The 14872-nt window shown below is 44.1% G+C and overlaps 1 protein-coding gene across 2 annotated transcripts in view; it reads right to left on the bottom strand.

Moving 5' to 3' along the window:
• Positions 1-409: 409 nt before the first annotated feature.
• Positions 410-14872, bottom strand: part of tmem131l (transmembrane 131 like) — a 77412-nt gene continuing 62949 nt past the window's right edge. The window contains exons 11-34 of one of the 2 annotated variants that reach the window (XM_060917109.1): positions 14200-14305; positions 13686-13788; positions 13043-13187; positions 12687-12857; positions 12546-12615; positions 12326-12446; positions 12078-12147; positions 11803-11912; positions 11598-11667; positions 11284-11408; positions 10937-11079; positions 10645-10837; positions 7453-7638; positions 7207-7347; positions 6484-7006; positions 6117-6247; positions 4174-4331; positions 3862-4026; positions 3233-3308; positions 3047-3084; positions 2804-2936; positions 2284-2363; positions 1099-1220; positions 410-926 (exon numbers count right to left, since the gene is read on the bottom strand). In XM_060917109.1, coding sequence (XP_060773092.1) covers positions 642-926; positions 1099-1220; positions 2284-2363; positions 2804-2936; positions 3047-3084; positions 3233-3308; positions 3862-4026; positions 4174-4331; positions 6117-6247; positions 6484-7006; positions 7207-7347; positions 7453-7638; positions 10645-10837; positions 10937-11079; positions 11284-11408; positions 11598-11667; positions 11803-11912; positions 12078-12147; positions 12326-12446; positions 12546-12615; positions 12687-12857; positions 13043-13187; positions 13686-13788; positions 14200-14305 — 3465 coding nt within the window. In that variant the 3' untranslated portion in view covers positions 410-641. Of the gene's footprint in view, positions 927-1098; positions 1221-2283; positions 2364-2803; positions 2937-3046; positions 3133-3232; positions 3309-3861; positions 4027-4173; positions 4332-6116; positions 6248-6483; positions 7007-7206; positions 7348-7452; positions 7639-10644; positions 10838-10936; positions 11080-11283; positions 11409-11597; positions 11668-11802; positions 11913-12077; positions 12148-12325; positions 12447-12545; positions 12616-12686; positions 12858-13042; positions 13188-13685; positions 13789-14199; positions 14306-14872 lie in introns of both variants that reach the window. The other variant, XM_060917108.1, reaches the window with a different exon arrangement.

Below are 14872 nucleotides of genomic sequence, written 5' to 3' on the forward strand. Positions count from 1 at the left end.
ATGGGGAGTTTTCATCTCCTCATCTACATTATGGGACATTAGTGGTGTGCTGGATTTTTCCTTTCCACACTTTTATACTTGAAAATGATGTCATAGCTTGTGCACGATAGACAGAACATGGTGTGAATTCTGGACAGATTTTTTTTCACAAGATGTCCAGCTACCTATTTTCTCCCATCATGCCACGCTTTACTCTGCCAAAGTTAATAGCTGCAAAAAATAGTCAGCCATTCGTGTTTATGATTCAAGAGCATGATTGAGATTTTTCGCTCGTTAACGCTTCATGAGGAAACAAAAAATGTGTAATGTTTAAGGGAATGGGAAATAAACTCAAACGCTGGGGGGAAAAGATATTCCTGAAATAAGCCGAGTCATGTATTTCTAAAATAAAAAGTGAGGACAAGCGCAGTACAAAACTTTTTTTTTTTATTTTTTATGATCAAGTTTGCAAAACATCTAGAAAAATATACAACAAAAAGCTTAAATTTTGCACAAACAGAATCCTGTTGAGGAAAAAATGGAACATAAAACAGAAAAGAAAAGAACATTCACATTTTTTCCTCCGTCATCAATAAAACCACATTCTTATGTTTGTCTTCGTCGTTTCGTTATGTGGTGGGTGGAGCTCCAGGCCTGCACAGTCACGCGTCTGCGCAGTAGCCTGAGTCATTGGAGAGCTGGGAGTTGGAGCTGCGGTTCGAAGCAGAGTTGTTCCAGATGTCCAGGTTCATGTGGGGGCCGAATGGGTTGAAGCTGGAGAAGTGCTTAGAGGGAAGTGGCTCTGGTGGGCAGGGAGACACTGGAGAGACGGGCACGGAGCGCTCAGCGTGAAAGTGGCTCTGATACGGCTCGCTCTGAGGAGTCCAGATAGAGCCGAACAGACTGGAGGAGATTGGAGACAGACTCCGAGTGCCTGAGAAATAGGGCTGAGAGAGAGAGAGAAAATATCTAACTTCTAAGATTGGATCTTGGATAACAGTCACTGAATACTTTTGTGATATGCAAATGACTGTGTTATCAATTATGATGATATATGATTGAGAAGGTGACCTCCAGAAGGCGTGCCTTTCAGAACAGTGGAATATTCTGGAAGCTTACCTTGCTGCCCACACAGCTGGTCATGTCCCAAGAGGAAGTGACCTCATGTGGTGTTTCCTCACTCCATCCGGCCTGTGTTTGAGTCTCACGGCACGGGAAGCTGTTCTGGTAATTTCCGTTCCCTTAGATGGACAAAAAAAAAGCCTGATGAAATATTCTGTTCCTATTCTAACATAATGATGTATATATTAGTGCTGTCAAAAATGTCGCGTTATTATCGCGTTAACCTGACTCAATTTTAACGGCGATAATTTTTTTATCGCGAGATTAACGCTCTGTGACATGATGTAGGTTTTTCATAAGCTTTTGAAACTGCCAGGAACTTGGAACAGAGACTTTGCTTAGAAAAACGATAGCAGCTAGACTGTAATGCCACGCCCTGCACAGCCAGAGTCCTCTGCCCTCCCCCCAAAGAACCAGCGCGGGCAGGGCGCGCTCGCCCTGCGCCTCGGGACGAAGAGCCACGGTGCTCGGCTTAGGTTTCGTTTTCCCATCGGCGGCTCCAGCCTGACTTTGCAGTGGCTGTGACAAGACGTGTTATGCTCTGCAATAAAAAAAAAAAAACATTGGTACAACCAGTGTTCGAACTATGCCGATATTTTCGGGAGGGGGGGGGGGGGGTGTCCCTTTTTTTCCCTTCGGGGGGTGTGTGCTTGCGCTTGCCTCAGAGCGCGGATCTCCATCGCGCGTTCTGAGACAAGCGCGCGCTCCACCGCGGATCTCCATCGCGCAGATCTCCACTGTTGGCACACTTCCTTTCTACTAGTTTGTGTCCCCAACCTGGCAGCAGCAGTCGTTGTCATATCGGTTTATTTTATCTTTGATGTAAACACAACACTTCGGATATGCAAATGCTTCCCGTTACACATGATTGCTATGCCAATAAACATCATTTTGCCAATATTTTAGAGACCATCCAACATTTCCCAAATCATGTTTTCAAGGGATCTCATGTCTGTTTCAGGGGATCTTGGATCCCCCGAGTACCCCCGTAGTTCGAGCGGTGAGCAAGCCCATTCACTTTTTTATGCTGATAAGAGAATTACAATGGTTTTTCATGTGACAAAAATGTGTGCTTAAATTGCGATTAATCGCGAGTTAACTATGACAGTCGCGACATTAATCGCGATTAAATATTTTAATTGCTTGACAGCACTAATATATATATGAATGAGAGAGATTTACCTGATAGCATGTAGTTATTTGGGGGGCAGTAGGAATACGGGTTGCTGCACTGACTGGCTGCGTTATTCCACAAGAAACTTCTAGAAAGAGCAGATAAGATGATCAACAAACACACATACACACACACTCCATCCACTCAATTATCCAACAACCATCCATCTGACTTGCTTCTATCTAATCAATCACCCATCAGTCTATTCATCCAACCAGCAACCTGTTAATCTACTCTCCATCCATCAACCCATCTATCACACATCTATTCACTCAGCCAGCATTAAATTTGTTCAACTCCCATCCAGCAATCCAACCAGCATCTTCTCATCCAACATCCATCGATCCATTTAACCATCATCCATCCACCCGCCTGTCTATTTATATATCCATATCCAACCATCCATCCATCAGTTCACTCACCTCTCTGCATGCCTACCTGTCTACTGAGGTGTCCATCTATTTATGCATCCATTCATTCATACCATAAATCATGAAACCGTGTGTGAGGTGTGTGTGCGTGCCATACCCGGTAAAGGGGTTGGAGTTGGCGTTCTGGTTGTAGGTGCCACGCGGTTCTGGCATGTTGTACCTGAAACCATTGGTCAGAGGAACCGAAGGTGCAGACCACGTCTCCTCCTGCATGTATGCACCACCCGAGTCTGAGGACACAACACCATTCAATATCAGTTAAACACTTCATCGTGAAGTTTAATTCTTTTCGTTATCATCTACATCATAATAATAAAAACAACCCACTTTTAGTGCTCACCTGAACTTCTCTCCACACCTGCAGCTACATCAGCAAAGCTTGGAGAGAGAGCTGGAGTTTCAGGGTTCACGTACAGATTGTTCATGCTAGAACACGCACAACATTAACATGCTGTTCACTTACAGGAAAATGTGAAATGTAAACTTGGTGTCGTTACAATCTTAATTTTTTAGATTGTACCTTTACCTTTGAGTTTTAAAGGTGCAGTTCATTGGCGGGTAACAATCACGGTCGCTTGGGTACATGTACTGAACTGGCTCTCCTGAAATACACACACAATTATGGTACTGAACAGTGAGGACACACATTACTAAAAGCTAATAACAGTTCTAGCACACATTTGTATTTCTCATCTCATTATCTGTAGCTGCTTTATCCTGTTCTACAGGGTCGCAGGCAAGCTGGAGCCTATCCCAGCTGACTACGGGCGAAAGGCGGGGTACACCCTGGACAAGTCGCCAGGTCATCACAGGGCTGACACATAGACACAGACAACCATTCACACTCACATTCACACCTACGCTCAATTTAGAGTCACCAGTTAACCTAACCTACATGTCTTTGGACTGTGGGGGAAACCGGAGCACCCGGAGGAAACCCACGCAGACACGGGGAGAACATGCAAACTCCGCACAGAAAGGCCCTCGCCGGCCACGGGGCTCGAACCCGGACCTTCTTACTGTGAGGCGACAGCACTAACCACTACACCACCGTGCCGCCCACATTTGTATTTATGATATTCTAATACACCCTGTGTGCGCGCGCACACATGCACGCTCTATGTCTATGGCTGCGTGTCCGAGTGCATGTCTCACTCTGTCGTGCTCTGCTGGGGTCTTTCTCTCCCTCCACGCTACTCCAGCTGCCCCATGATCCCCTGCTGGCCCTGACGCTGCCTGATGAGCTGCCTGAATCCGAGCCTGACTCCCACTGAAGCCGTCGCTCTGGGGCCTTCCGCCGGGGTCTGGCCAAACACACACCTGAACAAAAACACAGAGGCACACAGTGTAACTCACTGCACCTGCATGTACCCAAAATCCTTCTCATAAAAACAGGAAATACATTTTAAGGCGTCAAAATGCAACAAAATGACAAAACGTGTGATGCTGAATCAAGCATTTCCTCACCATTTTGTTTATGAGGACTCTCCACCGCTGTTGCTGCTTTGGGGATCTCCAGCTTCACGCTGGCTGAGTGGTTGCGGGTTCGAGCTACGCTACGAGGTTCTCTGTACTCGGGTTCCCGCTCAATCTCCGTCATCATCATAGTACCACTCTCAGGGAGCCTGTGGGTTCGTCAGTGATATGAATTAATATAAAAAGTCATGAAGGTCAAGACAGGGTTTCGTATGTTGCTCAAGAGTCCAGTCGTGGCTCTCTGGAAGGCTGTGAGGTTGAATCTCAGGACTGCTTATAGCTCTTAAGTTATGAGTTAGAGTTCTTGATCGAAAGTTGGTACGTAACTACGACAACAAGAATGACGAGATCACTGTTTTGGCTCAGCAGATATTTCCAAATAACGTCGAGTCGTATAGAATTGATGTGACTTATGCCGCTTTTCCACTACAAACGCGGCTGAGTCGGGCTGAGCCGTGCCGTGCTGAGTCGAGCTGAGCGGGGCTGTTGGAGTTGCATTTCAACTACAACCGCGCTGAACCGTGCTGGCTGGAAGTGGGTGGACACATTGGGCGGAGTTAGCGAAAGTGGGTGGATGTCACGTGATGTCGTTAGGCGGCGCAAACAGTGACATCAGTGATCTTTTAAGCGGTAGTCTCACGACCCGGATAGTAAACAATAAACATGGAGGACATGGAGTCGTTAGTGTTGCTGGTCTTGGTGCTGTGGCTTGTTGTCACCGACAACGCCAACAGATACTGGCAAGAGCGTATAGATGAGGCGAGGCGCATAAGGCTTCAGAAATTCTCGTAATAAGTAATTCTTCTTCTTCCGGGTTTATGGTGTTTACAGATCCCAGTGTGCTCGCGGGGCGTGTGTGGGCATGTGAGGACACTCCTCACCAATCAGTGCACAGGGGAGTGTCTCCTCACGCCCCTAGCCCCACTCGGCTCGGTTTGGCTCGCTTCAGCCCCACTCCAAAACCATGCGAGTTTTGGGTGCTCAGTAGGGCTGAAGCGAGCTGAGTCGTGCTGCTCTGAGGTAGTGGAAACGCGAGCCGTGTCGGGCTGAAGTGAGCTGAAAAAGGGTAGTGGAAAAGGGCCATTACAGGCTACAGTATGAGGAAACGTTTTAAATGAACAGAGCAAGATCACGATGCCCTCTAAGGGCCTCTGCATGCTCTTGCGACAAGGCTTTCGCAGATAGCTTTTCGCAGACAGTTGTAATTTATCGTTGAGCGGGGAGTAATAGGCGTGCGCGATGTTATTCACCGCCACAACGCAAGGGGACGCGAAGTCGCGAAATCGCTAGGAGTAGTTGGTGGGTGTGGTTAGTGGAGTGTTTATCCTCCGGTTACTTATACTGACTAGAACTGGAGTCGTATAGATGTACGTACTTCCTCACGTCCTCGATCAACCGTTCTTCGTGCTGCTCCATCTTCGCTCGTGTTTTTAAAAATGGCGGTCGTGAAAACAAACCAAACCGGGAAAGTAGGGAAGCGGAAGTGCGTGTACAGCGGATGTAGAGTGGACCAATCAGAGCCCTCTTGTCTGCGACGCTGTCTGCGAGGCTGTCTGCAGTGGTCACAATTTTTGGGAGGTGCGCGCAGAGTGTCTGCGAAGGTGGGGGGGGCTACGCAGACGCCATCTGCGGCACCGTCTGCGAGGACTGGGTTGTCACCATAAATTGGCCTTAAGACGTCAGCCTTTTCCAATATCCAATCCGTTAACCCTGTGTGTTTGTGAACCAAACAAAATTAGCTGTAAATGTGTTTTCTTTACTGTAAGGAAGCAAGAAAACCCATCTGTTTGTGCCAAAAGTGAGAGATGTGCTTCTATCAGCAAAAAATAATGGACGCGCTTCACAAACATCTCATCGGGTTCCCCCCCCGCCCCCGATATCAGGATGCTTTACTGGATTAGTCCTTGTTTACTGATGTGTGTGAACCCACTCACCCTGGTATGATTTCAACAGGCTTCCTGCGATTCTTTCCTGAGTTTTTCTTCATTTTGGTGTTGGAAGTAGACGCTGCGAGCTCAGAGTCCTTCTCCGCTCTCTTCTTCTGAGAGCCGTCACTCTCTCTCGGCTAGACACGAGAAGATCAGGAACACACGTTAGCCGTCATGAATGTGCTGATATAAACAAGATGGCGTCTATGCTGATGCAAAAGGGTATTTATTATTATGCGATGGGAATTTGATAACCATTTTATTTAAATACTGACTAAAAGCCGTTACTAAGTATGAACGGAAAGAACACACTGAGTGTGTTTTCACAGGTGCTTTATAAGCTTTGACTTGAGACAAAGATCTAACTACATACCTCAGTGTCCATGTTTTCCCTTTTTTCCTCGTCTCTCTGTCGGTTGGACCTGCTCTCCACCTGTCCATCCACATGAGCCTGAGGCATGTGATTGGCTATGATACTTTCAGGAAATCCAGGAAGCGTTTCCATGGGAAACATATCTCCTGGTAAAGTTTTTTCCTCCCTGATCTGTTCTTTCTGTTCCCCATGGAGTACCGACTCAATTAAAGTATCGTCGTTATTGTTGTTATTACAGACATCAGGGTCGGGGTCGAACGTCTGCTCCTCCCTCTCTTCATCCATCGGAGGGTTAGAATTAGCATTCGCAGCATTCGGGTTAGCTGCAGAGCTGCTTTTGTATCGGTAAAGGAATGAAACTCGTGTTTGTTTTTTCTGAGGCTGGGAGGAGCCTCCGGAGCTCTTCCTGGAGGAGGTTTGAGAACGAGCCGTCCCGTTGGCTAAGGCCGTGGAGCCCCGCCCTTTCCCTTTATCAGAGGTGTGGCTTGTGTCAGAGTAACTTTTGCAGCTCCCTTTGCCTTTACTGCAGGAGGAAATAAACAAAAACAACCCCACATACAGACTTTAAATGACATTCAGGGAAAAAAAAAAAACCTCAAAATTCTTATTTTAATCATTATTTTTATTCAGTGTTTAACTGAAGACGTCCAGAACAAAAAGATCGATAATTTTTTCCTTTTTTATTGGATAACGGAGTACTTTTATTAAAGTAATGAGTGTTACCTGGTGTTATTGGGAGTGTTATGGCTGCTGTTATCACGAGGGTTCGAGTTATGGTTGTTGCGTGGAGTTTGAGTGAAAAACTCTCTCAGGATGAACTGAGCCTGGTGGAAAGCCATGAGACACACTCCAGCCAAAGAGAAGCTAATCACACAACACACAGCAGGAGAAAAAACACATCATTATCACACACACGAAGCTGAAACTATCTTGGAATTGTGTCTAGGTGTGTGTTTGAGTGCGTCTAACCAGGTGAAGATGAGTGTGACGACCCAAAAGGACTCCTCCCAGCTGGGCCCAGGGACGACCTGAGCGCACAGTGGCAGCATGTGGTGTGGCAGTGTGACGTTGAGGGTGAAGGGGAAAGAAGAGCCACGCTCTGTTATTAACGTCAGATCTCTGATTACCCATGATGACGTGAAATCTGGAGTGAACCTGGAACAAGAGTGAGACAGAAAATGAGAGCACTGAGAAAACACAAGCAGCTGGATGTCTTTTTTTTTTTAAACATATTCTGTAGTCCGTAATCCTGTGTGTTTTTTTTCCCGTGTCCGAAATCACTCACTCGTTCACTACTCCCTATCTAGGGAATTCCTATATAGGTGAGCTCACTGATAAAATGAAAAAACACTTTGACACTACTCTGTCGCACCGTTATTTACGTCATTACTGTTGCACAATTAAAATGTACCAGATCAGTCGGCTGGTGGGTTTTCAAAAGAATAAATACATATGTTATTTACCAGCTGGGAGGTCCGTATTGTGAAATACCGTGACCGAGGTCTTGAAAGTACTGAGCGAGGCCCTCTGGGCCGAGGTTAGTATTCAAGGCCGAGGTCACAGTATTTCCCCATACGGACCGACCTTAAGCTGGTAAATAATATATCTATTTTTTTCTTTACCAAACTCTAACAAAAACAAGAGCGCCCGAAAGGGAAAACCAAGCCGAGCCGCCATTTTGAATCCTCATTCACGGCTGTAATGCAAATTGCTTCCTCCTCAGTATACAAGTGCACTTCCATGGCAGGGGAAAAAAAAAACAACTACATTTTGCCGCCTATATAGTCCCCTATTTATACAAAATTGAGTCATTCAGGATTCAGCCATGTTTTTGCTCGACCAAAGTTATACAGTATTATGACCTTTATATTGCATAAATAAAGCCATTTGGTGAAACTTTGAAGAGATTGTACTGGTTTAAAGTTTTTACCTCACGTAATATTATGTATTAGGATAACATGGTCCAAAATGGGCCTCATTAACTAATGAGATCAAACTTAGCAAGTTAGGAGGTTTTTAGATTTCTCCTGAAATGTTTTCTTTAATTTTGTCTTCCTCAGGGTAGTAAAACTCGCTTTCGCTGTGAACACTGTCGTTATCGCTATCCATGCTGTAAAATTAATGCCATTTTGAATCCTCATTCACGGCTGTAATGCAAATTGCTTCCTCCTCAGTATACAAGTGCACTTCCATGGCAGGAAAAAAAAACAAAAAACACTACATTTTGCCACCCATGTAGTCCCCTATTTATACAAATAGGAGTCATTCAGAAGTCAGCCATGTTTTTGCTTTCGCTGTGAACACCCATTCCTCTGTACAGAACAGCTTCAACTCTGGGATGTTGGTGGGTTTCCTCACATGAAATGTTTGCTTCAGATTCTTTCCAAAACATTAACTTTATTCTTCTTTAACCATTCTTTGGTAGAACGACTTGGTGCTTAGGGTTGTTGTCTTGCTGCATGACCCACCTTCTCTTGAGATTCAGTTCATGGACAGATGTCCTAACATTTTCCTTTAGAATTCGCTGGTATAATTCAGAATTCATTGTTCCATCAATGATGGCAAGCCGTCCTGGCACAGACGCAGCAAAACAGGCCCAAACCATGATACTACCACCACCATGTTTCACAGATGGGATAAGGTTCTTATACTGGAATGCAGTGTTTTCCTTTCTCTAAACATAACGCTTCTCATTTTTACCAAAAAGTTCTATTTTGGTCTCATCCATCCACAAAACATTTTTCCAATAGCCTTCTGGCTTGTCCACGTGATCTTTAGCAAACTGCAGACGAGCAGCAATGTTCTTTTTGGAGAGCAGTGGCTTTCTCCTTGCAACCCTGCCATGCACACCATTGTTGTTCAGTGTTCTCCTGATGGTGGACTCATGAACGTTAACATTAGCCAATGTGAGAGAGGCCTTCAGTTGCTTAGAAATTACCCTGGGGTCCTTTGTGACCTCGCCGACTATTACACGCCTTGCTCTTAGAGTGATCTTTGTTGGTCGACCACTCCTGGGGAGGGTAACAATGGTCCTGAATTTCTTCCATTTGTACACAATCTGTCTGACTGTGGATTGGTGGAGTCCAAACTCTTTAGAGATGGTTTTGTAGCCTTTTCCAGCCTGATGAGCATCAACAAGGCTTTTTCTGAGGTCCTCAGAAATCTCCTTTGTTTGCGCCATGACACACTTCCACAAACATGTGTTATGAAGATCAGACTTTGATAGATCCCTGTTCTTTAAATAAAACAGGGTGCCCACTCACACCTGATTGTCATCCCATTGATTGAAAACACCTGAGTCGAATTTCACCTTCAAATTAACTGCTAATCCTAGAGGTTCACATACTTTTGCCACTCACAGATATGTAATATTGGATCATTTTCCTCAGTAAATAAATGACCAAATATAATATTTTTGTCTCATTTGTTTAAATGGATTCTCTTTATCTACTTTTAGGACTTGTGTGAAAATCTGATGTTGTTTTAGGTCATATTTATGCAGAAATACAGAAAATTCTAAAGGGTTCACAAACTATCAAGCACCACTGTATGTATTTTTGTGATAAATACGCATTATGCTGAGCGTATTTCCCACATTAATAAATACAAAGTACGTCATGTCTGCTGCATCTTTCAGTTCTTTTAAAATCAAGGCTGAATACTTTCTTCTTTGCCGCTGCCTTCTTTTAAATCAAATTTGAGGCTTTTGATTTCTTTCAGCATATGGGATATATTACTTGGCACATATATGCATGATGGGATATATTACTTGGTTAGTGACCATTGGTTGCACACTACTTTTCATGATGCACTGTGGGATACTTTGAGTGCACTATACAAGATGCAATAATTCTCACTATACATTCAGACAGCATTACAAAATGGTGACCTCACTATATAGTGAGTAGAGAGTGATTTTGGACACAAGGATTGTGTTTTCTTGCTAAGCAGCGCAACAATGCTAATATGATCAGTAAACCTTTATTTATCCTGACACATTACGTTTATTTTAGGTCGTAGTGAACACGACAAACATTTCTAAATCAAATTTCTTTCAGAAATCCTGTCATGTCCGTGATTCCCTCAGTAAATTAAAACATAACCCCGCCCTCTTTAACACAGTGCTGATATCATTTTAGAAAACCAGGTGTAAAAACTTACGCAATGGTGATCTCGGAGGAGGAGTTGTAGTCGACATGGAAGGACCGGCACTGCAGCACCTCAAACCCGAAGCCTTGGCATCTATAGCCGTTAATGTTCATGGACATGACGGTGAGAGGAAGCTCACCTGCGTTCTCCACTTTAAAACTCTTCTGGATGGCAAACAGAGGCTTGCTGAGGTGACTGCGCATACCTGAGACACACAGCCACAAGACAGCAGATTCAAACACACTGCACTGTACCACGTGCGAATATGATTAAGAAGTGGACTGATTTCAGTGTACAGTCTCACCGTTTCTGCACTCCATCAGGGTGGACTGAGGAACGTTAAAGCGCAGGGATGCTCCAGGACCAGGCAGTTTCCCCCCAACACGCAGGAGCTCCTTCGCCCCAAAACCTTTCACCAAAACCAGGTCGAAGACCGTCAAGTTATTCCTAAGAATGCAGAGGAGGAGTTGCATACATGCAGTTAATAAAATACTAATTAATATTAAAATAACATGGAATAATATGGTTAAAAAAATATCAATACCATAATACTACTACTCTGGAATGACACCACAATGAAATATGGATTATCAATGTGAATACTGCAGATACAATGCCAGAAATAAAAAATAAACTCATTCATGGACATACCTGATGAGGAGAACGGAGGTGACGGGTTTGTGCCCAGTCGGTGTGTACGCTACAGACACAGTCCTCGTTTCCCACGGCTGCAGCACGAGCCTCTGCACGCTGCCGCTTCCGTGCACTTCCCAAGACTGAACACATGAACAGCATTGCATTTCACTTACAATCCAGATTTTATTTACGAGCCTTCTTTCCTGGATCACTTGAAACGAGCGTGATGATGCTAAACATTTGCCTTACTTATTAACGGCATTAGCCACGTAGCGCCAAAGAAACTGAACACGTTTTGGTCATTTAATTCCTCAAAGTATTTCTCTTACCTGCTGATCAGTAGGCAGCAGAGAAAACTCCGCTGTAGTGATGTTCACTGAGAAAGGACTGATGTTAAACCTGGAAAGTATACATTTAAACAAATAAATCCTCATAGGAAGTTCTCTCACAAAATGTCACTTCAATTAGGGTTTTTTTTCCCCCAAAATTAATAAATTAGTCTCATTAGTAAAGCATGCTTGTGTGATTACGTACCACTTGGTGAGAAGGTCTAACGCATCAAGCGGAGCCGGATACGAGGAAAGGGTGCGGATGTCCACCGAAACCACAGAACCGGTTGGATTTTTCAGAGTAAAGTTTTTAATCTGAAGAAATAAACGTAAAGATGCGATTTTAAATTTTTCGGTAATTCCACAGGGAAAACTGAAGTTGGATTAAAACTTTAAAAGATTGATTCATGGAAGGATGAGCTCTGTGTGCATGCGCGCACGTGTGAGAGTGAGTGAGTGAGTGCGTACGCATGCATATACCTTGCTCTCGTTGACTGGTGTTGCTCCAAAATCTAGTGCGGTAGCACGTTCTGTGGGAAGCCTGGGCCATCTACACACACACACACACAAACAAACAATAATACACAGAGAAAGTGTGTGTGTGTGTGTGTGTGTGTGTGTGTGTGTGTGTGTGTGTGCGCGCGTGTTTATATAGTTCAAAAATCAAATAAAGTACAAATCAACTTGTGTGTGTGTGTGTGTGTGTGTGTGTGTGTGTGTACACGTACCTGCAGGAGAGCTCTTTACTACGCTGCCAGCGGCTACAGAGCGCTGACGCCAAACTGCTGTCTGTCTTCCACAAGGAAGAAAAGGATTCCGAAAGGAGAGACTGCTGCCACTCTAAACGTCCTGTCACACACACACAGCACTTCATACTTGTGTACTTCCATGTACACACTTTGTCCTTATAATTACAACAAAACTTGCTTGATGGCCTTCTGAACTCACCCGTCCTGGACAGGCGTAGAGGACAGAGCTGTTCACACTCACCACCGCCCTCAAACACCACCTCCCCCCTCTGAATGAAGACGCACAGATCAGTACAAATACTCCAATATTAAGATAGAATATCAAGTCATAAACCCTGACCTTTGACCCTGTAGATGAGGCATGGACACGCAGCTCCAATGAAAAGCCCAGGCTGGTGCTGACTGTTACCACGGCAACCATATTGAGTGGTAAAGTTTTGTTTAGGAGATGGAGCTTCAACAGCTTCCAGCACCCGGAGGCCACGCCCACTGACTTGCTGACATTTACTATCTACAGAGGAATAAATGAAGACGTGGGGTTTTACTTTACAGTTGAACGACACGTTTAAGGCGTGCACTGTTTAAGACCAGCCCATAAAAGAAGCAGACAAAGTACTGCAAAAACAAAACATGGATGAGTCACGCAAAAGCAAAGGAAACAAGCAAAGTAGTCTTGTTGAATGTTGTTCCTGTTACCCTGAAGAGCCGAGGTGAAGGCTGGCTCAGGGAGACATTGGTGACGGTGAAGCTCAGATGGAGCGGGTTTGTAAGCCACAGTTCCACCTGATCCGCACTTTTCTGCTTCTGTACGAACTGAAACCAGCTAGAAGGATCACTGAGCCTAGAGAGAGACAGATGAGCTTTAACAACATACAGGCAGAGTGGTGTATTATAGTCAGACAGACAGATCAAAACTGAGAGACAGAGAGAACACGCACACAGAACAACTGAGACAGAAAGGCCGACACACAGACGTGCACACTAATATTCTGACAGATACACAGAAAGAGAGAAACAGACAGACAGCTGGACATAAACGGACAGAAAAGCCAGAAAGGCAAGCAGACAGAGGACTAGAGCGCTAAGTAGGAAAGACAGACAAACACACACACCCAGACAGAAAGACAGGTGGAGAGAAACAGACAGACGGACGGAAAGACAGAGACAAACTGATGGAAAGACACCAGACAGACATCGAAGTGAGACAGAAACATTGATCGATTCAGACAGACAAGCTAACACACAAATACAGCCATACAGTCAAACAGGTTAACAGATACATACAGACAGACAGTTGTTCATACAGATTAACAGACAGATGTACAGATGCATGTCTCGCCTGTGTGTGTGCCGTAGCCAGGGAAACAGGTTCACGCTGATGTTGCCCAACATCTGCACACTTATCTGACTAGTGCATTTTTTACTTTGAGACAATGAAGATCCTGAAAACACACAAGCAAAAAAAAAATCAACCAAATAAACAAAAAATAAACAGCTCCTAGTCATGCTGAGTCACATCTAGTGGGAGTTTTCACTTCACTCAAGCATGGCAGTAATGCGGATAAGTCTGAAGTGCTGGAGCTGAGAATAAAGCCCATATGACCAGTTACTCAGATGAAGAGGAGTGTGATGACATCCAGCGATAATTAAATCTGAAATATCGGTCAGTAACACTGGGCTACATCTGTCAAGGTTCTTAAAAAAAAAAAAAGCTTCGATATAGAATTCAGAAACGTGTCTAAAATGAGACGGTCACTACCTCTGAGAGTAGACCACCTATTTAGAAAGTGTGTTTGGACAAAGTGTTCCCATGATAAAATGTCGAATAAAATGACTATATGCGAAGAACTCACGTCTGCAGCTCAGCATGGCCACCTGAGTGAGGTTACTGGCGGAAGCTTTCAGTGGTGTCTGGCTGATTTCTACAGAGATGTCCATCCTTGACAAGATCTGGATTTCCTGTGAAGATGAAACGCATCCCTTTTATCTTCTGCTATTTTAACCATTTCCTATAAAATCGCTCACTATTGTCACTTAACTGTCTCCTCGGGTCAGCCACAATCAGATGTACCTACTTGTTTGAGATCATGTAACACTATGTAACAGCCTTCTATTTATGTTTATTAAACTATTTCATATGTTGTACTGGTAGACCATCATTGCCAATGTATGACGTTTCAAAGCCAGATCATAATTTACCACCACTGAATCCATGTTTCAGGTTTTTTTTTATCAGACAAACTCTTCATATTGCACATTTTCACCATGTAATGCATGTTCATTTGATTTAATACCCCAGAATGCATCATTGCTGCTTAAACTTGGCAATAATTTGTCAAACACTAACTGTTTTAGTAAATCAGCAGATTTTTGAGGAACAAATTGACAGCTGAATCACGGAATTCCAATAAAAATGAAATCTTTCACAATAGTTTTGTCAATGGGGGGTGCTGAACCTAATTTGTTTTCTTTGTCACTGCAAAGTTGAAAATGGCCTGAGAAATCTTATTTAATGCATTTTAATAA

This window comes from Neoarius graeffei, chromosome 3 (assembly GCF_027579695.1).
Source record: "Neoarius graeffei isolate fNeoGra1 chromosome 3, fNeoGra1.pri, whole genome shotgun sequence".
Taxonomy (NCBI): Eukaryota; Metazoa; Chordata; class Actinopteri; order Siluriformes; family Ariidae; genus Neoarius; species Neoarius graeffei.